The sequence below is a fragment of the Microcebus murinus genome, chromosome 10, assembly GCF_040939455.1.
Source record: "Microcebus murinus isolate Inina chromosome 10, M.murinus_Inina_mat1.0, whole genome shotgun sequence".
NCBI classification, from domain to species: Eukaryota; Metazoa; Chordata; class Mammalia; order Primates; family Cheirogaleidae; genus Microcebus; species Microcebus murinus.
In genome coordinates, this window is record NC_134113.1 from 20,548,659 (window position 1) to 20,573,584 (window position 24,926).

Below are 24,926 nucleotides of genomic sequence, written 5' to 3' on the forward strand. Positions count from 1 at the left end.
TGGGCTATTATTTCTTGCATAAATAATATTTTTTGTCATATTAAAGAATCTCCAAAACTTTCATTGTTTGGAAAAGACCATCAGACTTTTCTTGTCTCAAGAATCCAAGCCCTCAGGCCCTCTTCCATTCCTGCTAGAATCAATGATCTGCCTCTAAGGGTTGCTCTACAAACAGGCATTTGCAGCAAAATGTACAATGACTTGCAAACTGTATCTGTCTGGTGTCAAAATGTAATTATTTGTCCAATCAACCTACACAGAGAAAAACCCATCATGACAAAATAAGATGTTTTCTAGTTTTTAACATCATGATCCAGGGGTCCCTTTTTAAAAAACAAATACAAACTATGAAAACAAGATATGGGCAAAATGTAGCACTTCTGCATGCAACATTAACTTCAAATGATGGAATAAATATAACTTTTTGTCACAATCCACAATATTACTTTTATCATGAGGTTTTTTAAATATAGTTATTTGACTTTATTAACACAAAAAAATAAAACACTGGCTATCATAAATTTCTAATATTTTTAAAACAGCATAAGTTTCACAATAAGGTCTGTGGTTAATGGATAAAAACAACATAGCATGCTTTCTTTCCAACTGAAAAGTTCCAAAAAAGGTTAAACGATGATAATGATGAGCATAGCTATTGAGCACTTTCTATGTGCTAGGAACTATTCTAAGGGACTTACATGGACTAACTCATTAAAGAGATTTAAAGATGTTTGATAACATAAATTTATACTAGTAATATAAAGAATAATATTTAATAAAGAGTCAGACAATTTTTTTCCCAAGGTTATTTTTTTTTTAATAAAATACACTACAACTCCACTGGTCCAACTAAGGACCAGAAATATATATATAGGAAAAATTAGGAAAAACACTTTAATAATAAACTACAAATAAATCCATAATTTTCCCATGATACTATATTTTTCTTCTGAAAGTAGAAATAAAATTTTCAAAACAAATGAACAGGAAAATAGTTTTATTTTCAAATAACACTTTACATGCCAACATTAAAATTTCAAATATATCTAGAGAATATTCATGTTACTGCCTTATGTAAAGATGAATTTTTCAACACTAACTACAGGTTTAATTGTCCCAGATGTTCTCATTCTAGTATTTCCTTCTATAACTACTGCTATATTATCATTCCAAATAGAGTCAGTATGAATACTTCAATCATAATTTTTTATAATTTCATTAATCTTTCTAATATAACCCCCAGGAGAAAAGTCTAAAGATATATATTTTTTAAAACACAAGACATTTCAAGTGAATTTTACCTAATAAAACATATGAACCTACTTATTAAATTGGTAAACATCTTAAAGGTTTATAAGTTATTTGAGACATTATTTAACCACATTCTTGTTATCACAGACAGTTAAAATTTAATAACCAATCCCTTATTTACTCCTTTTGAGCTATTCTGACCATCAGATTCCTAGAAATTTGGCTTTTTTTCTTAGCTTTCTTTTTGTTTAATTTCAATCTCTAATATAGTCTGTGACTCTTATTTAAAAAATTATGAATTCACAGAACCATTTGACTCTTCAGATAATGTAGGACACTGAGGGTCTTTGAATCTAGCCCCTCATGTGCCATGTTTGAATCCACATCCGTCAAATGTTTCCCATCCCCCATGCCTGCCAAAATAGGGAATCACCCAGAAAACCCATTTCATTTTCGGTTTGCATTATTAAAAATGTCCATCTCACACTGAGCAGAAATCTTCTTTCCTAAAACTGGGGCTTTACCAATCTCAGCACTGGCCCTGGGAGAATGACCTTGGGCAAGTGAATCTCTTGTTGCTTTTAGTTTCCTTAGTTGTAAAATGGGGATAAGAAATGTATGTCATAGAGGCATGGAGATTAAATAAGATGGTTTGTAAAGCACCTGGCACAGCATGGGAACACCTCCTTGGCATGGCTTGCCCTCAGAGTGTTACGCTGGCAACTCTTGTTCACTCTCCTCCAGGCCAAGGAGGAAGGAAATTCCCATTTCCTTCAATATTTCTTTGAACAGCATGCTATTGTTTCCCTTATTCTGCTAGTTATTCCTTTCTGAATAAGTTCAGTTCCTTAAGAGAAGGGTCAACTGCCAATCTAAAAATATGTATGTGTGTACTATCAACTGAGAGCAGAGCAGGCTCCATACCTCTAAAATGTCATTGAAAGAGATTTCTCTTTTCTCTCTTGTGGATTAAATCTCCTCCCCTCCCCCTTCCTGCCTCCAGCGTCCCCATATTTGACCTTCTGGCCAGGTGGGCTATGGGGAAGGCAATAGGTATGGATGCTTTCTGGTTCTAAGGTGAGAAGACGGAAGTGTCTCTCATTCATTGGGATGTGTCTGAGAAGTTTCCCTCTTCGTTCTGGTAGGATGTGGGCTCTTCCTCGTCAAGGGTCGCTGCCCTCTGTCCTCTCCATTCCTTCTTCCGGACCTCGCAGTTCTGGGTGGTGGCTCCATAGGACATCTTCTTTCTGGGACTCGCAGAACTCTCGTGGTTGAGTTCTGTCTCCTCGGCTAATTCATCCTGGTCAATGATGCCACATTTCTCCTCAGAGAGATTCTCGGGATCAGCCCACTCCTGTTTCTCCCCGGAAGCAAAGACCCCATAGAAGATCACGCCGCTGTAGTGCACCAGGGCAGCTATGAGGAACACATTCTGCCATTCTTCTCGGGTCTAAACAAGGAAATATAGGGCCAATTAATGTTTTAACCAAAACCAGAGATTAACAGTATGTCCTGGAGCCCTCCACTGGCACGAAAGCACCTGCCCACCCCAAAGGCAATGCTGTGTTTCTTTGGAGGACATTTGTCAGAAGCAGGATCCAGGATCCAAGCCTAATTCAAAGGAAAAACTGAACAAATGAAAGTTAAGACTACAATGAATATCAAAGTTAGAAACTAAAATGAATATGAATTCTTTTGATGTAAACAACATGCAAAAAATACATGCAGCACCATTGCATAGCTTTTTAAAATGCCCAAAATGGGGTTTCCTCTCACATAGTAAGCTAAATTAAACTTAATTCAGGAACCCACCATTTGAAATATCAGAGGTGTCCTTCTTGCTTGCTGTTAGATACATGACAATATTTGAGCCGTTCAAGTGCTAACCCTTGACTCCCAATAGCTTATTTATAATGATATTTTCTAGATAAAAAAACAGTAAATCAAAAACATAATGGGAATTTGTGTTTAAAGTTAGGGGAAGATAGTATATCTTGGATTTAATAGTCATGTTGTCAACCCTATCATTTCATGAACACAGAGGGAAAACAGATCCTCTGCCTGTAAAATCCCCAAATCCTTTCTTTTCTGTCAAAAAGAAAAGTTATCTCACACTTTCTTATCCAAGAAGCTGGAAACGTTTCTGAAGTTATATTTATAATAGGCTATCCAACTAAAAAAATAATTGGGTAAGAACCCCAGGGTATCAAAAAATTCTTATTTGCAGAAAGCAGCATCCTGAAACTCTTTCAGTGACAAAGATAAAGAAATCATGTGGCCTATAAATGAACTCTGGATGGATCGTGTGATCTTCCCCTACTACCTAGCCTAGTCTAAATACACAAAGGTTCAGTAACTGAGGGCCACACCCTTGTACGTTCTTGGAAAGGATCATTAATGTCTTGTTTTTCTTTTCTTCTTAACAAGGAAGTATAACAGCACTAATACTTTTATGCTAGAACACGCTAAGCAATAGGTAAGAAATAGGGTATAAAGTTTAATCACTTAGAATTATAAAACGATCTTGGGTAACTCATATATCCTGAGTTGATTGCCTCAGTTTCTTCTGTGCGTCTCTAAACAGTCTCTATGGTCTTCACACCTCGTCCCCAAACTTTTATGTCTCAATGGAGAAAAGTGGAACAAAACAACAATTAGCTCCGGTGCCCGCAACAAGCAATGGTTTTGAAAACAGAAGAAGAAAGAAAAGAAAAAAAGAAGTTCAACTGACTCAGTCAAGATCAAGGACACACATATACAGGCTGGAGCAGGGCCTCGAAACCTCAAGTTGGTGTAGTGCTCCAGTCCTCCGATACCCTAACCCACAGCCACAGAGGAGACCATTACCTTGTGCTTGGTCATTGCACCGACAATGAGGGGACAGACCATTCCAGAGAGGGTTCCCACTCCGTTTGAAATGCCCATGAGAATGCTGGCATAGCGGGGGGCAATGTCCAGGTGGTTGACATTAAAACCTACAGTGAAGCCAAAACCTCTAAATCAGAGTCAAGAATAGAATTCCAAGTACAATTGGAAAATACTTAGTTTGTCCCAACCCTCATCAATCTACTGGTTTCCTCTAGCATATGATTGATGGATCTCAGTTCCTAGACTAAGAGATTCGGTTCAAGGTTGTCAGGCTCTGTCTGCACAAAGCAGCTTCAGTAGACAAGGCTACGATTGATTAGCAACGTCTGCCATGGGTACAGAAGTACAGAATTACAGCGCCTGTACCTTGTAGGTACAGAACTCCAAAATATGGTGTTTGGGCAATATTGAAAATGCATCACATTTATTCAGAGTAAATATTCACATAATCCCATACAGTGTGATTAGAACCAAACCACGCTTCATAATAACACACTCCTCGCTCTCTACTCAGTCTAAGAAGGCAGCCATGCATGGGTCAACTTTCTTCAGTGGCCACATGGCATCACGAAAAGAGGGCTTTTCTATCATAAATATTTGCACTAACATTGGCAGAAGCCTCTGTAACTTATGAAATATAACTTTCACATACTTAATTTCTCAACTGAGAAAACGTCTGCAAATTTGGCTTTGAATCTTATTTCCACTACATAGACGACTAACTTTTTAGACTTTGTTTCCTCGTCTCTAATACGGGAATATTATTACTATGAATACTTACCTGTGATATGAGACTCCAGGGGAAACCCGTATGTGAGAGCCCTTAGCAAATAGCTAGCCTGCGCTCACTACCACCACCCTGCTACTGCCACGCAGCTCCCTCTCTTTGAGATCTCCTATCAAAAGATGCTGCTGCTGGGAGTGGTGAAATAATAAATCACCAACACCTCACTGTCAGTCCTTTATCAGGAGAGAAGAATGAGTGGAATGAAGGTGGAGGTATGAAGGCAGGGAAGGGCAAGGCCATGAATGAGGAAGACCTAAGGCACTGGCAGCCAACTTTGCCAGTACACTCCAGGGCTGCATTTTAGAGTCAGAAAGACCTCTGTTCTGGCCACTTAAAGGAGATGCAAACCTGGACTGAGGATTTAAACTTCCTGAACCTCAGTTTCTTCATGTATACTGAGATAACCACTCTTATAAAGTTGTTGTAGGAATTAAGTTAAATCATGTCTGCTAATTGCATGACACATACAGGTGAAAGCCAACACGCATGCTCTTTACGGGTGCTCAGCCACCTGTCTTGTTTATCGCCATCTTCCCAGGGCTAACAAAGTGCTTGGCACATAGTAGCCACTCAATAAATAGTTGTTTAATCAATTGCCAATTTGAACTACTGAAATTGTGGCAAGGGAGGGTGTAAGTTCTGTTTATTCCTATTTTTGTTTTCCTTTGCTTGGTTTTGCTCGGCTTTTTTATTCTTTATTCTGTGCAAAGAAACTGAAAATAGGATTAAAACATTTTTTTGTCTGATTTGGCACATTGGGGTTAGTTGGTTGGTTTTTCCTACCTCCATTCTTGGAGGATTTTTGAGCAAATCCTTTTTTGCTAATAAACATACCTTCTCTTTCAGATCAAAGTGCCAGACAATCAAAATATAAAACAGCTGCAAGATTAATTAATCTTACTGTTGATTTGAATGTGATAAATACTTTATTAGAAAAGAACCCAGAGATAAGAAGCAATTAATATGATTGTTGAGTATTCTGTTCTGACACAAAGCATGGGCATCTGTGTTCAGCTCAAGATAATGTGAGAAAAGCCATTTAGGTTTCTAGCTGCACAATCCTGGCATTCAGGGAGGGGGGAATCACTGAGAAACTGAGATATTGATAGAGTTTTGTAGCAGATGAAAAAAATTGCATACAAGCTGTTCTGTACATAGGACATTTCCCCAAACAGGCATCGCTCATCCCTTGCATCTTTGTAACCTCAACTGTCTCAGCTCGCTTGTCTATAATCAGCTCCTGAATTGTGCCAGTCTTCCCTAGCATCCATATTTGTCCCTTAGAAAGGTGACAGACAGCAGATCCTGAGGAATAATAATCACCCCACGGCCACATTCCCTCCTGTGGTGTCATTGATGGTTTAGAAAGACCTTTATTCCAATCCCAGCCACTTAGCTTCATTGGGCAAGTTGAGTCATGCCTCAGTTTCCCCACCAATAAAATGGATGCGGCCATACCCTTCTCATCAGGTTGTGATGGGGATTAAAAGAGATCATGTTTATAAAGTGGCCAGCATGGAGAAAGGCCTTTTAAAAACAGCAGCTGCTATGATTTGGGGTATTAAGTTTCTCTCTTTCTGACTGTGAAAACTGGTAATCAGATGAAAAGAAGCAACATGAACCTGAACATTTCAATCTCCCTGGAAACAGGATATGGCTCTCTTTTGCATCTCAAAGTTACCAAGGGAAAGTGTTCCTCTACATCCTACTGGAAGCAAGTCATGATTGCTCTATCCTTGCCACTTGGAACTGGACCCACCCACACCAGCAGTGCTGAGGAGCTTGCTAGAAATGCAGATCCTTAGGCTCCCCTCTGCACCTGCATCCTCCAAGACCCTAGGGTGACTTCTATGCACAGTAAAGTTTGAGAAGCACTGGGCTGCACTACACAATAACAGAACAATAATGGTGAATACGTATTAATTTTGTTATGCATTTGGCACTGTTTTAAGAGCTTCATATAAATAAAGCTAGGGGCTTTATTTCCTCTAGAATGCAAACATAATGAGGGTAGAATCTTTTATTTTTTTCACTGCAACATCCCCAGTGCCAAGAACAGTGCCTAACTAATGGCAAGTGTTAGAAAATGCATGAATTATCTCTGTTCAGCCTCCCAACAACCCTGTGCAGTAGCTGCTACAACTCTCCAATCTCTGAGTTAGATAACAGAGGCTTGAGAATCTTAACAATTTAGCAAATGTCTTCTTTTATCAATAATAAGTGGCAGGCCAGGTGCGGTGGCTCACGTCTATAATCCTAGCACTCTGGGAGATCGAGGTGGGTGGATCGCTCAAGGTCAGGAGTTCCAAACCAGCCTGAGCAAGAGCGAGACCCCGTGTCTACTAAAAAATAGAAAGAAATTAATGGGCCAACTAAAAATATATAGAAAAAATTAGCCGGGCATGGTGGTGCATGCCTGTAGTCCCAGCTACTCGGGAGGTTGAAGCAGGAGGATCACTTGAGGCCAGGAGTTTGAGGTTGCTGTGAGCTAGGCTGACACCATGGCACTCTAGCCCAGGCAACAGAGTGAGACTCTGTCTCAAAAATAATAATAATAATAAGTGGTAAAGAAGAGCCTCAAACCCAGGTCTATGCACCTCTAAACCTAAGGTCTTAGCTGCAAGCTACTTTTAACCTAGATATTTTTTTCTAATTTAACTACTCATCAATTCTATTTGTTTTGATGAAGAGCCTATCTCTTTGGGTAGTTTAGACCAGAGGTGACATATTTTTCTGTCCTGGGACATTACCACTCCATTTGATATTTAAGGCAGCCTGGAGCAATGGGAAAAGCACAGGCTCAGAGCCAGGCAAAACTGTTCTGTTCTTTTATTCTTTTGCCACCAACTGTGTCACATTAGGAAAGTACCCAATTTTTCTGAGCTTTAGGTAAACATCAATAAAATAGTGAGAGTTGTACTTGCTTCACAATGTTGTGAGATAGATGCAATATATGAAAACACTTCTGTAAGAAACAATTTTTACTATTGCAATGTTTAAAAGAGAGAAAACAACTGAATTTTACTCTTTCACCTAGATTCGCATGGGGAGCTTCTGAAGTCTCTATGACATGCTGTGACTGCACCGTGGCCTCTCCCATACAGTAGGCTAGTTTACTCCTCCTGTATATCACTGACCTCCCCAGGGGTAGCTGTGAGAATGACAGGGCTTAACACACACAGAGGGCTTTGAACAGTTGCCGGCACAGAGTCTGCGCTTGGTCAGCCTCTGCTCACATCGTCCTCCTTGTAACTGTTACCTGCTCTGCCCTATTCTCTTTTATTTGTTTGGTTGGTTTTTGTTTTTTTGAGACAGAGTCTCACTCTGTTGCCCAGGTTAGAGTACCAATGGAGTCAGCCTAGCTCACAGCAACCTCAAACTCCTGGGCTCAAGCGATCCTCCTGCCTCAGCTTCCCGAGTAGCTGGGACTACAGGCATGCGCCACCATGCCTGGCTAATTTTTTCTATATATTTTTAGTTGGCCAGCTAATTTCTTTCTATGTTTTTTTTTGTTTTTTTTTTTGTTTGTTTTTTTTTTTTTTTTTTGAGACAGAGTCTCGCTTTGTTGCCCAGGCTAGAGTGAGTGCCGTGGCGTCAGCCTAGCTCACAGCAACCTCAAACTCCTGGGCTCGAGTGATCCTTCTGCCTCAGCCTCCCGGGTAGCTGGGACTACAGGCATGTGCCACCATGCCCGGCTAATTTTTTATATATATATCAGTTGGCCAATTAATTTCTTTCTATTTATAGTAGAGACGGGGTCTCGCTCTTGCTCAGGCTGGTTTCGAACTCCTGACCTTGAGCAATCCGCCCGCCTCGGCCTCCCAAGAGCTAGGATTACAGGCGTGAGCCACAGCGCCCGGCCTCTTTCTATGTTTTTTAGTAGAGACAGGGTCTCGCTCTTGCTTAGGCTGGTCTCAAACTCCTGAGCTCAAACAATCCACTCGCCTCTGCCTCCCAGAGTGCTAGGATTACATGTGTGAACCACCGTGCCTGGCCAAGCTCTACCCTATTCTGAAAGTCACTTCCCCTCTCTGGATTTGCATTTCTTGTTTGGAAAATGAAGGCAATGGAGTAGGAAAATATGTAAAGAAGTTTTTCACTGTAAAAAACAAAACCTTTTGATTCTATGACTACATGTCAAGTGACATCGTCATTTGAGCTGACATTAGCAGTTCTCTAGCAGGTGAGGACTGAAAGTCACAGGAGCCTCTCTTAGGGAGGGTGACCTGGTGCTGAAGTAGGAAAGTCCACTTCACCCAGGATGCATGTTTGGGCCTCACAGGGGCCCCTGGCATTTTGTGTCTTTTCCCATGACGAAGTAAGTGGGGACAATGTCCCAGCTCGACTGAGCAACTAAGCCCAGTCCTCAGTGATCTTACAAAGTCAATCCCACTAGATGAAATTCTCTAGGCAGTGGTCCTGCTCCTTGGGAATGACCTGGCTACTGAAAGAAGGTTCTAGTAATACACCATCCTTGTCCTTCCCTTCTCCCAAGACTTGCTGAATCTATAGACAAGATTTGGAAACCCAAAGGACACATTACCTGAAATAGCAAAGCCACTAAATCCTACAGCAAGCACCAGAAAGGAGATAGCCACCCCTTTGGTATGGGAAAAGCCAACCACCAGGAGTAAGGTTGCCTCCATGCCAAAACCTGCAAATGGAAACAGCAGAGGGAAAAAAATGTCATTTTCATGCAGCAGCTCAAGTTCATTAACTTGTCAAATAAGAATTAATTTATATTTCCACAGACCTAAGTTTTTAGTACCTACATTCTGATACAGTGCTAACAACATTACCTAAGTGTTTCATGACTACATGACTACGCTAGTATTACCTGGGTGTTCCTGAACTTCCTAATGTTATTCTTGTGCACCTTGAACACCAAATGGGCACAATAGGTTCCAATGATGCTCGTGGGTTGAGGGATATTAATTATTCTTTGCTTCATGGGTAGTTACCTCTGCCATGGCTAAATACTGAAACTTGCCTGTATACTGGCAAAGATTCCCCTTTGACTACATAAGTTATGGTCTTTCACATAAAAACAAAATGACAGCACTCTAATATTTACTGCCAAAAGCAGCCAGAAAGCTGTAGTGAATATCTGAAACAAAAAGCAGCACCTCACTGCTTGTAAAGCAGAAGTCAAAATTCTTCCATTTCAGAAGTTCACCAAGTTTTCAGGTCTCTTTAGAAAAAATGAAATTTTTGCACAGAAAATACAGCAGAACAAAAGTACTTTCTGTTCCTTTCATTCAGAATAAGTGAGTCCAGAACAATAATAAAAAAAAAAATGAGGAAATTATGAAGAAGTTCCTTTTCACCAAAAAGAAAAAAAAAAAAAAAAACAAGTTCAGCCAATGGCAGATGGAAAGATGATATAACTACTATTTCCAAGTATATGTCATGCCCTGGGAGGAGGGAGGCAATTAGTGGTGCTTCATTTAGAGACTGTGTGCTGATTCCAGACATTTCCACACGACTGTCCTACAGTTACCTCAAAGGCGACATGCCCAAATCAAATTTCTGTTCCCCTATTTTTTTCACCCCCAAAACAAACCAAACCACCACCAGGCACTTTCTTCTTCTCTAAATTAATCTTCTATCCACATGTGTTTTAGAACCCACCGTTTAGCAGAGAGTCAGACAGGCATGGGTACAGATTCTACCTCAAAATCACTAATTGTGTAATCTTGAACAAGTTACTTCACCTCTTAGATTCTTTGTCCCCCCCAAAATAGAGATAATACTACGACATTGTAGGACATTGGAAGATGCAATGGCATTGGGTATATAAGATATTGAGTGGGGCACATAGGCACAGCTCAACACATGGTGGCCAGAAGTCCAGTGCGGAAATTTATAATCATCTTGGACGTCTCCTTCTTCCCCAGCTTTCACATAAAAGTCAGAAATACCTGTCCAGTCCAACTTCCACTTCCCCCTCCCCTGCCACTGCCTGAGCCCTGGCCCTGCGATCTCTCACCAGGACACTACAATAGCTTCTTTGGTGGTCTTCCCCTCTCGTCTTCCTCCCATCCATTCACCACACCAGTCTCTCTAAACCACATGACCTGATTAGTCGCTCCTTTGTGAAAAGCTCTTGTTAAGGGCTCACTCCACATCATTAGTAGAGTGTAGTACATCCCTCCTGCTGTTCCTGCTTCATCTCCTACCAGTGCTCATCCTTCTGCTCTCCTCCCCATCCTGTACACAGCCCTCTGGGTTGTGGACACACAGCTCTATGAGCTGTTTCTTAATCACACACATTTTCTCATTCCTGGACATATTTTCACATGCTGACATCCAAAGAGGATCAAATGAAATAAGGGAAGCAGTACTGCTTTTAAAACTGTGGGCTTTATACCATGGCTACACATTCTTAATTTTGTTTCAACGTTTTAAATTATATATAGGGGAAACTCGCTAGTGTTTTATATACTGATTCTAAGTGTTTTCAGAGTGGCCTGTCTTAAATAACAAGGCATCTGGCTGAAACTTATTTTAACACTCTCAACAAAGGTTGTACAGAAAGTTAATTCCCCACAAAGAATTAGAATGAAGACATTGTGTAAAGAATCAAACTTACAAATGATGAGTTCATCTATAAGAAAAAAAATGATCTTGGCCAATTGCCAAAAGAAGAAAAAGCATTTAAGAACCTAAATGGTTTCTACCAACAGGTAAGGTCCTAGAGATAGCATTGTATGTCAAGAGCTTAAGGGTAAAATTTAAACTTTAGGGGTAATCAAGAGATCCTTGAAAGTGAACCTGTTCAGAGCTGCCAAGAGAAACAAAACTAGGATCTAAATTAGGACTAAGAAAAATTTCATTTCGTATTAAAACAGTCTAAAGTTCACACAGGCAACTGATTCAACCAGACTACAATTTTTTTTACTTCAGTCACACTTTGCACTTACTATAGAGGGAAATGCAAGAATTTGGCATCTGTCTTTGAGCATCTGGGAAATGTGCCCTGTTTCTCAATGAACTGGGACGAAACATCACGTCTTAAGGTGATCTATTTGCTTTAAATGATTGTGATAGCACAGATCCCTTATCTATGGAGAGGAAAAGAAGAACGTGACTGGTTCCAACAGATGTGTGAGCCTTCTCAGATGGAAAATGTCCTTTGTATTTTTTCTTAGGACATATGAAGCCAACTAAAATTTTCTAGAAGAAAAGGGCAAGTGCCTTGCTATTTCTAAATCAATCTGCATTCTTCAGCAATGGCACAAAATTCATTTTCACGTAGTTACCTCTGGTCTAGCACCTCTGTATTTAAGCAGACAACATGGGTTGATGTGGTGTTTTTTTTCTTTTTAATTTTCTTTGTAGGGCTCACTGGTCCTACTATGTCAAAATATTAAACAACATTAAGAGGCATGTGAAGAGGTATTTTTAAAAGATAGGAGAAGGGCTGGGGAGATTCCACATATGTATTCTTGTTTCTGCAGAAAAAAAGATTTGCTCTCAACAGGCACTTTGTTAGCAATTAAAGATCTTTGAGGTTTCTCATCACCACCCCCCAACACCATCTACCAGTTATGGAGAAACAATGGAGCAGATGACATATGAACAAGGCATCCCCACAAAATGTGTTCAAGAATCTTCAAGGCATCTGGGTTAGAAGAGGTTGTGCAAATAGTGTTTAAATCCAGAACTTTCTTTCAAGTTGCTGGTTTAAAATTGCTTTTTTTTTTTTTTTTTTGTCAAGGGAAATATAATTGAATAGCAGATATTTGTTGAATACCTTCTTTGGAAAACCTCTGAGTTTTTTCAGTGTCTTGAACACAGGAGAAGAAAAAAGGCATTCACATTCATGAGACCCTTCTATAGGTTGGGCACCATGGTAGGTGCATTTATACATTGTTTCATTTAACTCTCATAAGTAACATCTGAAGTAAATATTATTATTTGGATGTTAAAGAAGAGGAAAGTTGGCTTGGAGAATTTAGAAATCTACCCATCTTTCTCAACTCCACTGCCACCAGTTAAGTTCAAGCCACTATCCTCACTTGACAGGACAACTGAAACAGCCTCCTACCTGGCCTCCTTTCTTTTACTCTTCCGCCCTGAATTCCATTCTCCAGATTTGGAAATATGGATCATGGGGTTTTTTTCCTCTGCTTTAAACCATTTGCTTCCCAATGCACTTCAAACAAAACCCACGCTCTGCATATGTCAGCCAGGCCTGCCATGATCTGACCCCAGTATTCTGATCCTATCTCCTAACACTTTCCACTCCACTCAAGCATGTGGCTCGCCTTCCTTCTGTTCTCAAATGTGCAACATCTGTGCCTGCCTCAGGGCCATTGCACATGCTATTCCTTCTGCCCAAAACATTTTCCCGAGGGAGCTGTGATAAGGTAGCACATGATGAGTTGCCAACCAAGTCATGTGGACAAATTCAGAGGGATCACTGGAGAATGACATGGCTGTAAAGAAACGCAAGAGGAGTCAATTTGAGAGTATGAGAAAGGATACGTGGAGAGAACTGGGGTGAGAGGTGAGGGTGAGTGAAACTCACAGTAAAGAGAAAGGGAATGAACAAAATCAGAGACAAAAAGATATATTCAGGGCCTGGGGCAGAGAGCTATTCAGCTGGAGCAGAATTTGATAATTAGAGGAGTGAGGGAGGCTTTGGTTACTGCATCAGTTTTCAATTGCTGCTGTAACAAATTACCACAAACTTAGTGGCTCAAAACAACACAAATTTATTATTGTGCAGATCTAGAAGCCAGAAGTGCAAAATGGATCCTACAAGGCAAAATCGAGGTGTCAGTCTGCAGAAGTGCCTTCAGTCTTGAGGCTGCATTCTTGACTTTTCCAGCTTCCTAGAGTCTGCTTGCATTTCTTGGCTTGTGGCTGCAGCACTCTGACTCCTGCTTCCACTGTCACATCTCCTTCCCTAACTCTGACCCTCCTTCCTCCTCTTATAAGAACCCTTGTGATTCCACCCAGGTAATGCAAGATAATCTCCCCACCTCCAGAATCTCAATTTCATCACATCTGCAAAGTCCCTTTTGATATATCCAGGTTGTGAGGATCAGGACGTGGACATTATTCTGCCTATGACAGCTACCTTGGAGAAGACCTGAATGCAATGTCCCAGAGCTTCACCTCCTGCCACCAGAGAGCAGGCCTGCATCTGCCAACCTTCAGACTCCTACACAGAAACTCAAGCTAAGGGCAGGCCCCAACATCCCTGCCTGGGACTGCAGTCAAGCTGCTGGGAGAACAGGAGCCGACAGACTGTTCCCGGTCTCACTGATCAGACTTTACTCCCAAAATGCTGTGGAATCACATCACACCTGCTCCTGTGTCCCTCCATATAGTCTTCATTTCTAAATGGTGACCTAACCTATGTCATCTGGATGCAGAGCCTCATTCCCTCCTTTTCAAGTTAATATCACAGCTGTGACTCTTGCCTACAGGCGGCGCTATCCTCTACTTCCTACTGGCTAGAGCCAACTCCAGAGGTAGCAGCAAAGAGTGACTAAGGGCATTGGCAGCGGACTCAGACAGACCTGATAATCTTGCAGAGATCTGTCGCTTGAGCAAGTCACTTTATTTTACTTCCGTTTCCTCACTGCATATTGCATATATTAATAGTAATAGTACTATTATGGGTATGAGGGTATGATGGGTATGAGGATTAAATGAGATAATGTATGTAAAAGACTTAACTTAGAGTCTGGCACAGAAAACGTTCAATAAATGCTAATTTTAAAAGATAATAACATGGAGGAGTTAGAAAAGGTAAGCTGTCATGAACATCACAGGGGTTCCCATTTACTTTCACCTACCTCTTGGGGGAATCACCTAATGTCCACTTTGTCTTTACAAAACTAAAACTTAAAGCAGGAACTAAATAAACCAGCAAAGAGAATGGGGGGGGGGTGTATGTGTGCACCCCATGCACAAGCAGGGGTGGGGAGGAAAGAAGACTATTCAGAGAAAATATTTTTCTTCTGTTTCTTACCTATAGATAGGTAGAAAGAGAAGAAGGAAAAAAGGGAATAAATGACATAAGCAAATATTAAATGCAGAAGGACATATGGAAAGGATACATAATAAACAGATATGTAACTGAAAATTATGTTGTTTTGGCCTCAGAGAAGGTGAAAGGAACATTTCTGCAGTCGTAGGTGTGTCCTGATTTATCAGCCATCAACTAAGCAAGTTGTCACATCTCAGGTTGCCCAAGTGCAGGCTGGGTGGCCCCTGGGGGATGGACTTTAGGGTCTTTAACATGGACCCCAATGATTAGACATCAGCTCTAAAATATGCTCTGCACTTGCATTTACTCTAATTCTACAAAAGCTGCTTACGCCACCTAGGCAATCCACAGTACCTCCACAGTTCATGATTTTTCTGACAGCAGTTGTGGTCAAAATTTTTCTGCTTCTTAAATAATCAGCCAGTTGTCCTCCAATAGGCACGATGATTGTCATGACCATGTGTGGGACGGCTGACAAGAGACCCACCTGGAAGAAAAAGAAACAATGAGCTATTTGTCACTACTTCTGAGACAGGGGGGTCTCCCTAATTCCCACCCCACTCCACGGCCCCCCTACCACCCCCAAATTTAATTATGTGGGATCCAGGGAGGCCTGAATATTGTAATAAATAAATGATGAATAAGCGAATGATTTTAAGTGATTTATCTGTCTTAAATAAACAATGAATAAGTGAAGGACTTTAGTCCTATCTGTCTCATCTACCAAATTGGAAACTCCATTTATTTTTAATTTTAAATTATTCTTAAAATCATTCTTTACCTTTTTCTTTTTTTTATTTTCTGTAACCAATGAAAGTATGTGTTTTGCTGAATGGAAACTCCTTGAGCAGAGATGACGTTGATGCATCCCAGAGACCCCAGTGGCCAGCACAGAGCATGGCACGTGGTAGGCAAAACACTTGGCACCCAGTGAGTGCCCACTGATGGCAGACTCATCACCTGACCATGCCAGCTCTTCCCTGGTCACTTCTGACAGTACCTGTGGCAGAAATCTGCGTCTGCTCAGCTGCTGCTCTTTCCCTTGAAGGAAGGAGGCTTAATTCTTTGATGGTGATGATTTATGTTTTACCATCCAAACCCTGCTTCCCTAAAACACAGACACCCTAATGACAATACCAGAGTTTCTTTCTAAACCATACAAGCAATGGTCAGTGCTCTCACTGCCTTTATGGAGAGAGGGGTGGTCTGCAAAATTAGCTGGAAGGATCTATTCACTAAGTAGTTTATAGGAAAAAAAGAAAATGCTCACCCTCAAATCTTTTTATCCTTGCCTAATATACAGTCCTTGAGTTAGCTTCAAAAATACTTTGAGGTTGGGTAAAACATAAATCTTTAAAAGCAGCTTAATACAGCTCTGATCCCTACTAAGAAGAAATTAAATAGCTATGTATATATACTATGCAAAGAATGTATAACTTGTCTGACCTCCAGGCTAGTAGGTGTTCTAGAACTCTTATCAATTATGATCAGCAATTTAATTATTTTATTACACAAAGATATTCATGGTAGAATCAAGAGATTTAAAGTTCAAGACTATTTGAAGCATCTGTGTGTTTACCTTACTTATTGCAAATCCAAAGACCTCTTCAAAATAAGCAGGCTGACTTATTAAGAGCAAATAAAAGGTCCAGCTTCTGCAGAAATTTGCCACAATGATTGCATAAACCGGCAATGATGTGAAAAATCTTTTCCATGGAGTATTGAATTTCTAGGGAGTAAAAATACCATGAGATTTTTAGTGAAGATATTGACATCTTTTTCTTGGAAGAGGGCAGCACAGTCACTAAGAGAAATACTTACAAAAAAGAGGCAAGTCTCTATCCATCCATTTATACTTACACTTAGACTAACCAAGTTGGCGCCTTCTCCTATGGTTGTCTCTATGTAGGTCCTTTCCTCATTGGATATTGTTGGATGAGCCGCTGGACACTCATAGGCCTGCAACAGCCAAAACATGTACCAAATAATCCCAAACATACCTGAAGTTTAAAAAAAAAAAAAAAAAAGTTGATGATACAGTTTCATTTTCTTCCATCTTGAAATTTTTCAATTTTTATAGTATTCCCAAATGACAATATTTCAGCTAGGAAAAAGTATTTTGTTGATTTTCCTGGTGCTAACTTGTATTTACAGAAAGATAATCTTCTGCTTGTTGTAAAAAAAAAAAGTCAACTTTAATATAAACATTAAATGAATCACGAGTAGACAAATATTCCATTATGTGATAAATTTGTCCTGGAAATTTCCATTTTCATGTAACAAACTCTTAGCCAAACACTTATATGGTAAAATACCATCTCTATGAGTCACCATGAGAACTCATGAAGTCAAATCACTCACCATAAATATAAAAGACCGAGGACCACCCAATGTACTGCACCAACACCCCAGCTAGGGGCATGGCAACCACGGCCCCCGCATAGGAACCTGGAATGAGAAAAGATTGAGGGAAATTTACTGATCACCATGCAAGCTTTTCAGCCCATTTAGAGTCTATGCGGCAAATTCAGACACAAAGCCAACTGAGCAGGAGTCAGACTGCCTCTGTGCAGAGACAGACAAACTCTCGATGATGTGCCTTAAAACAGGGCTTGTAGGAGATGACGGTCTACAGGATGCCCTTTTAACTTCATCCAGCGACCATGGAGGGATTAGACAAAGATTGTTCAGGCAGCACAATTTGGAACTGCATGAGAGAATGGAAGCAGAAGATGAGCAAAATCGAAGAGAAATTTTGAAAATTCAACCAGGCACAATATTGGGTGCTGAGGATAGCGAGCCAAGGAACATGTGGCATCTGCCTTTCAAAGCTCACCGTTCAGAGGATTTTCACCTAGGCCTTTAAATGAGTGACATGAAACTATTAAAAGGATCATGCTTTTTATTGTCTTGACATAAAAAAAATTGGGAAACAATTTTTTCTGTCCAGGATAGCAGAAAGACTGCTGTCTCCATTCACTTCCAGGATGGGTATATTTTTAAGGTTATTTCTTACTTTGTAAATACTTTGTAAATACTTACCTGTGCATGAATGTTTATCTTGTCTAGACAAGATAATGAGGGCTAGAGGCAGTGACCTGACCTCCACCATCCTTTGCAGCTGCCCGATATATCTGGTAGGGAAACACGAGCCCTGCAAACTCCCAATAAATATTAACTGAACTGAAAAGCGACTATCTGAAATTCCCCACCTTCCCTCCAACCCCGGAATGAATGACAAAATTCTTGCTTCATAAAAAGTGAGAGATGAAAGCAAATTCTGTAACCCAGAAGCCACTGACTGCTAAGGAAGATCTTTAAGAAAGGGGAGTTTGGGGCTCTTCCAGAGAAATAGGTTAAGTCACATCTTTCCAACCTGGGCCTGACCCTCCGTGAAAGGTCCGACATGGACTCTGGAATCTGAACATCATGACACCTGAGGAAGTCAAGGGACTCATTTTCTTCAGAGATAAGATGGGAAATGAAATATCTATCTCGTGCTGTTGTTTTAAGGGTGAAATAAACTATGTAGGTGAAGATGCTTTGTAAGCTATAAAGGGTCACACAAATGCCATTATTATCTACAGAATGACAAAGCACTTTGAAAAAAATAACAAAACTCAGAATTCCTCAAACCAATAAGGCAAGCTCTCCAGGGCGCATGTTTAGAACAGACTGTGAGTCTGGCTGCCGTGGGAGCCAAGAAGGGGTCTTCTTCGCCAGGCCAAGTACTCTGAGAGTGGGAGGTGGAGGGCTGGGAGGGGTCTGTTTTAGGTGATGCAAAGGAATGCCTGAGACAGGGTAAGAGAAAAACCACCGCCACCTACGAATGCATTAGTGCTTTCTGGGTGCCAAGCACTGTGCTAAGTATTCCGTACTCATGACTTTATTTAACCCTCTCCACCTGGGGAGGTAGGTACCAATATTATCCCCATTTTACAAGTAGAAAGTAAGACTAGGGGAGGGAAGTAATTGCCTGAGGTCACACAGGTATTAATAGTGACAGGGCTCCCGGTCAGGGGCCCAGGTCTGTGGGCCTCCAAAGCCCTTACTCACATTTAATAATTCAGTCCTGTCTCCTTCACTCAAAAAACTCCAATAATTCCCCATAGCAAGAAGCATTCTTTCACCAGAGAAACTTTACAGCATGACCTAATCGGCCCTTCTCCCTATCAGGAAAATTCTTCCTCCTCCTTTCAGACATGGCCCTAATATCGGCTCCTCTCACCCCCAGCCCCTTGAGCAGACCCCAACAGGGCACTCAGCAGCGCTGCCCCTGGCTGCTCCCAGGCTGAACCTCAGATCCCTGGGCCCCCAGATAATTACCGAATGGTGTGGGGAGGGGGGCAGCAGAATTGGGGAAGGAAAGGGTCCACTAGCTGTGAGAATTTAAATCTTTCTTTCTTCCCTGAGCTTTAGAGTCCTCAACTATAAAACAATGGGATGCCCCTACCCTTCAAATCCCAGTACCTTTTGAGATTAAGAATTGATTAGCCCCAAGCCTGGGTGTTCTTTAACGACATTTGCCCTTGGCTGTTCTTTGAAACCAAGGCCACGCCTTAGCTGGAAAGCGTAATAAGGCCTGTGTCCTTGATCAGGTAACTTTCCCTAAGAGTCAAACCATTTCTTAAATCAGCCCTTTTAGGGCTATAAAGACACACTAAGAATGGGGAGTGGCAGCTTGTCATTCTCATTTTGCTGGCAAATCAAAATGAAAGGGCTTACAACAAATAAACCATCCAAAGTAAGCAAGGTTAAGGATCTAACAATCCACAAAGTCAACTGGGGTAGAGTCTTATCCTCTGCTAGAGCTGGTGTTAGTGCAGCGGTAGGGGGTGGAGATACTCTTGAACTGCAAACGGGAGGCCAGAGATGGTTTCTAAGGACAAGAGAGGCTAAGGAAGTAAAGACATCTCAGTAGTGCATGCAATGCCAAACTAGGAACAAAATAGGCACATTAGTGAACATTTCACGCCAAACTCCCAGGAATATCTTGCTATTATTATTATTTAAAGAAGGTAAAGGGAGAGCAAGAAGAGATATATAAAAACATCCACAGAAATAAAGAAGAAACTTTATTTCTTCCATTAGCAAAGAAGTACAGGTTAGCTTATCTTAGGAAAGGCCTGCAGGCTTGAAAGATCGGACAGACCTAAGTTCCAGTCCTTAAACGGCTCAGGCCACATTGTGACTTTTGTGGCCTAAAGCAGCAGTCCCCAACCTTTTTAGCACCAGGGACTTTTTCTGTTTCATGGAAGATAATTTTTCCATGGACAGGGAGGGAGGGTATGGGGTGGGAAGGTGGATCTCAGGCACTGATGCCAGCCATGGGGAGTGGCTGTAAATAGAGATGAAGCTTCCTTCTCTTGCCCACTGCTCACCTCCTACTATGTGGCCCAGTTGGAAATTCCATGGACGATAATTTTTCCACTTTGGTGGAGGGGGGACGGTAGGCGGAGCTGGGTAATGAGGTGGCTCTGGCTCTGCAGCCCAGTTCCTAACAGGACATAGACCACTACTGGTCCACGGCCTGGGATTGGGGACCCCTTTCCTCATTAAAAAAAAAAAAAATGTAAATGTATTTTACAACTGTGTTCATGGCAGCAGCGTGAGTTGTCGTTTTGCTATTGTTGATTGGTAGCTAAGTGAACCCTTCAGAACACACCTAGAGAGGCCAGTGTCAAAGGGTTAGCTTGGAGCAAGGCAGCCTTAGCAAGGTGAAGTTTGGAGATGCAGGAATTAAAGTCACATCATTACGTGGGGGCCTCTCATTTACTTTCAGGTAAGATTGATGGCCTCCATTTCATATTTATCTGGAATATAATGGCAAAAATTAATCAAAATGTTGTATGACAATGTGTACGGGGCAGTAGTATGTAGTAAGGCTAGTTCCAGATCAAAAATCAGGTGGTCTTGCTCTAGCTCTGTGACCTTGGGCAAGTCATTGAACTTTAGTTTTCATATAAAAAGAAGAGGAGAGGGGAGCTTGAGAAGCCCATCTTCTCCATTTTTGCCCTTGGCAAATCTCATCTGTTGGCTAACCCAACAATCACTTTCAACCCTTTTTTCTCTTCCCCTTCTCTCCAAAGAGGCTGCAGAAGTGAGGCACTTGCTTTCTTAGCCTCCTATGCAGTCAGTAAAACACATGACCAATTAGGGCCAAGGAAATTTAAGTGGAAGCCTGATAGGGAGCTTTGGGAAAGCTTTTGCTTTCCTGATGAAAGGGAGGCATAGAATAAGCACGAGAGTAAAAAGCTACCACCCTGAAGACAGTAGCGCAGAAAGTCAGAACATGCCTAGGTCCTGGATAGACCACTGAGCAGCAGAACCCGGACCAGCAACCACTCACCTTTGGATTCTCTAATGTGACAAAAAATAGACCCTCTTTAAAGACACAGCAGTCACCAACAAACATATGAAAAAAATGCTCACTAATCATCAGAGAAATGCAAAATTAAAACTACAACGAGATACTCTCTTACACCAATCACAATGGCTGTTATTAAAAAGTCAAATAACCTAGGAAACTACTTACCCAAAGAGGTGAAAGATCATTAAAAAACACTGATGAAAGAAATAATTGAGGACATAAACAAATGGAAAAACATCCCATGCTCTTGGATTGGAAGATAGTGGGATTGACAGATCAAATGGTAAGTCTACTTTTAGTTCTTTGAGGAATCTCCATAATGTTTTCTATAGAGGCTATATTAGTTTACATTCCCACCAATGGTGTAAAAGAATTCCTTTTTCACTGCATCCACATTAACATCTATTGTTTTTTTACTTTTTATTAATGGCCACTCTGACAGGGATAAGGTGATAGCTCATTATGGTTTTAATTTGCATTTTGCTGATAATTAGGATGTTGAGCATGTTTGTTAGCTATTTGTCTATCTTCTTTTGAAAAAAACATCTCTTCATGTCTTCTACCCATTTTTTGCTGTGGTTATTTGTTTGCATCTATCTACCCAAAGGAAAAGAAGTCATTTTCTCAAAAATACACCTGTACCCAAATGTTTTTCACAATTGCACAATTCACAATTGCAAAAACATGGAATCAACCTAGATGCCCATTGACTAATGAGTGGATAAAGATAATGTGGTATGTATACACTATGGAATATTACTAAGCCATAAAAGAGGATGAAATCATGTCTTTTGCAGCAACATAGATGGAACTAAAGGCTATTATCTTAAGTGAAATAACTCAGACACAGAAAGTCAAATAGTGCATGTCTTTTTGACAAGTGGGAACTAAATAATGCGTACACATGGACATAGAGAATGGAATAATAGACATCAGAGACTTGGAAGGGTGAGAGAGGATGGGAGGGTGGGAGGGAAAGTGAGGGGTGAAAAAATACTTAATGGGTACAATGTATACTATTCAGGTGATGGTTACACTGAAAAGCCCAGATTCACAACTACCCATTATATCCATGTGATGAAATTGCACTTTTACCCCCAAATCTATCTATCTATCTATCTATCTATCTATCTATCTATCTATCTATCTATCTATCTATCTATCTATCTAAAAGACTCTTTTGAAGGCCCTTGGTAGGGTTTTCAGTTACTTGAAGCCAAGAAAGCGTTCCTAAATGAAACTTGTTGTAATTCTAATGCACTTACCACAAAAAGAAGTTGTGGCCAGTCGACTTCTCTCCAAAGGTGGTGCCCACTTACTCCACATCCCATGGCAGGCTGGGTAGGTCACACCCTGGCCGAAGGGTTGAAAATTGATTATTAGATTTGACTCCAGTGTCTGTTTGTGTTTAAAACATGGCTGTTGCTTCTTTACACGGGCAACATGGAAAACTGTAAGGAAAGCGTCTCCTACCTCCACGAGACCTTGCAAAATCCTGACACACATGACACATCCGTAATGCACTCTGGCCGCAGAAGGAATGAACATGTTCAAAGTCGATGTTAGGAAGATGGCGGCTCCAAAGACCCTGAGAGACCGAAGCACTGTGTTATTGGGCAGGCCCACTGATGCATGTGACGCTACACTTAAACACCAGAAACAAACCTAACAATTCGTGATAGCTCCCTGCGGAAATTAATAGAAATTAATTTAGGGAAATAGATGTTGTGTTAGTGTTGTGTTAGGGTCTGGTGTGCCCTGAGCTGCACTCTTGGGCTGCTTTTGATTCCCAAGTTTCAGTTTCTGGACCATTGATGGACACATGTTGGGCAGCACATGGATGCCCTGCCCAGATGATGTTCTGGAAAGTTGGAGATTGACCAGGTTGAGGTGAGCTTGCTGCAGACCCACCGTTCTGCCCGGCTCCACCCAACACACCCTTCCTGTAATCTCATGACTTCTGCATGTTTGAGGTGGTGTCTTCTGTTTCTCAGAGCTGCTCTCAGTTTCCCAGACAGGGATACTGACTAGCCAAGAAGAAGCATCTTGTGTCCTGGGACCAGCCAAGCACAAAGCAGGTTGTATACCTGCCACTGGCCTTCTCTTTCCTGCCTGGCCCAAATTGTCCTGGGACAAGAGCGCAGGCAGCCTGTTCTCCCCTTCACACACATGCTAATGATGCTCCAGCCCTTTTTACATGCTGGGAAATCAGATTACATGCGATTTTGTTTTAGGGCAGAGGTGTAAGCATTAAGTAAGGAGACCATAGCAGCCAATATTTTATCACTTTTTAAAAAGAATACAATAGGTAAGTAACAATAAGTAAAAGACACAAGTTAGACAAGAACATAAGTAAATACAGTTGTGCTTATACATATTTAGATCTTATGATAGTAGCTTTCAAACTTTTTGACCTTGACACATAAACAAAATATATTTTACATTGCAGCCCGATACTCATGGACACAAATGTAACTGAAACAAGTTTCAAAAACCAATATTTAGAGTTCTCTGAGTGCAATGCACTCAGATATTTTTGATTCAGTTTTATTCTATTTGATTATCTTCTATTTTCTCTTTTTTTAAATACTCAATGGTAAATCACTATACTGATTTCACAACCATCAAATGAGTTATGTTTTAGAATTTGAAAAACACTGCTTTATAAAATGTAATGCACTTCACAAAATCCATTTATGTAATGTCCTATGAGAAATACAACTGGAAGAGACCTGGAGATATTTAGTTCACTCCTTTTTTGGTACATGATGCATTCTACAACATCTCCCCCAAGTGGCCATTCTCTTTTGCTTGAATACCTCTAGCAACAGAGAACTCACTGCTCCTTGAGACAGCTCATTCTGTTCTCAGACACTTTCAATTGTTCAAACACCTGCTATAGAGTCTCAAGGACATTAAAGACACACCTTGCTATTTGGACACAAGCCCCTACTACTCATATGACAAAACCATTTTGGTACTGGGCAATATTAACATAAGTGCATAGGATTACAGAACGTCACTGGCCAGAGGGAACTGAAACACAATTTAGTCCAATGTTTCATCTCAAAGATGAGGAAACTGAGGCCCAGGAAAGGAGGGAAAGTGACTTGATAGAGGCTACCCAGTGAATTAGTTAGGGGCCAGGAACCATTTCTCCTGATTCAGAGTCAATTGCTCTTATTAGCACATAATTGCTTAAAGAGTTGCAAGGTAAATTCAAGCAGAAGAAAAAGTAAATAAAAAAGAGACACTTAAGAATAGGGTCATTTGGGATCAATACCTGTGAACCCCATCTATTGAGATGGCTCCTGTTTTTCATTCTGCACTGCAAACTGAGGACTGACCAGGCAGGTTTTACAAAGGTACAAAGCCATATTATAACCTACATAGCACTCATTTTATATCGGTTTATCTTACCTGTTAGCAGCAAACTTGTTTGAAATGAAACCGCCTGGAATTTGTGTCACAATATAACCCCAGAAAAAAGATCCATGGATAAGGCCCACTGTCTCTGGATCCCAGTTAAACTGTGCTGTCTGGAAATGAGAAATCAGATACACTGTGTTTGTTAGAAAACACTTGACCACCGTTTTTCCATCAATGATCCTACGCAATAACCTGATGAGGTCCTTCTGTCATTC

At 40.8% G+C, this 24,926-nt stretch overlaps 1 protein-coding gene across 2 annotated transcripts in view; it reads right to left on the reverse strand.

The window, feature by feature from the left end:
* Positions 1–1,027: 1,027 nt before the first annotated feature.
* SLC17A8 (solute carrier family 17 member 8) overlaps positions 1,028–24,926 on the reverse strand; it is a 48,366-nt gene continuing 24,467 nt past the window's right edge. Inside the window, exons 3-12 of one of the 2 annotated variants that reach the window (XM_012787624.2) lie at positions 24,703–24,821; positions 22,756–22,870; positions 22,548–22,635; positions 17,274–17,360; positions 16,773–16,912; positions 16,492–16,641; positions 15,267–15,399; positions 9,450–9,560; positions 4,099–4,226; positions 1,028–2,701 (exon numbers count right to left, since the gene is read on the reverse strand). In XM_012787624.2, coding sequence (XP_012643078.1) covers positions 2,354–2,701; positions 4,099–4,226; positions 9,450–9,560; positions 15,267–15,399; positions 16,492–16,641; positions 16,773–16,912; positions 17,274–17,360; positions 22,548–22,635; positions 22,756–22,870; positions 24,703–24,821 — 1,419 coding nt within the window. In that variant the 3' untranslated portion in view covers positions 1,028–2,353. The remainder of the gene's footprint in view (positions 2,702–4,098; positions 4,227–9,449; positions 9,561–15,266; positions 15,400–16,491; positions 16,642–16,772; positions 16,913–17,273; positions 17,361–22,547; positions 22,636–22,755; positions 22,871–24,702; positions 24,822–24,926) is intronic. The other variant, XM_076006793.1, reaches the window with a different exon arrangement.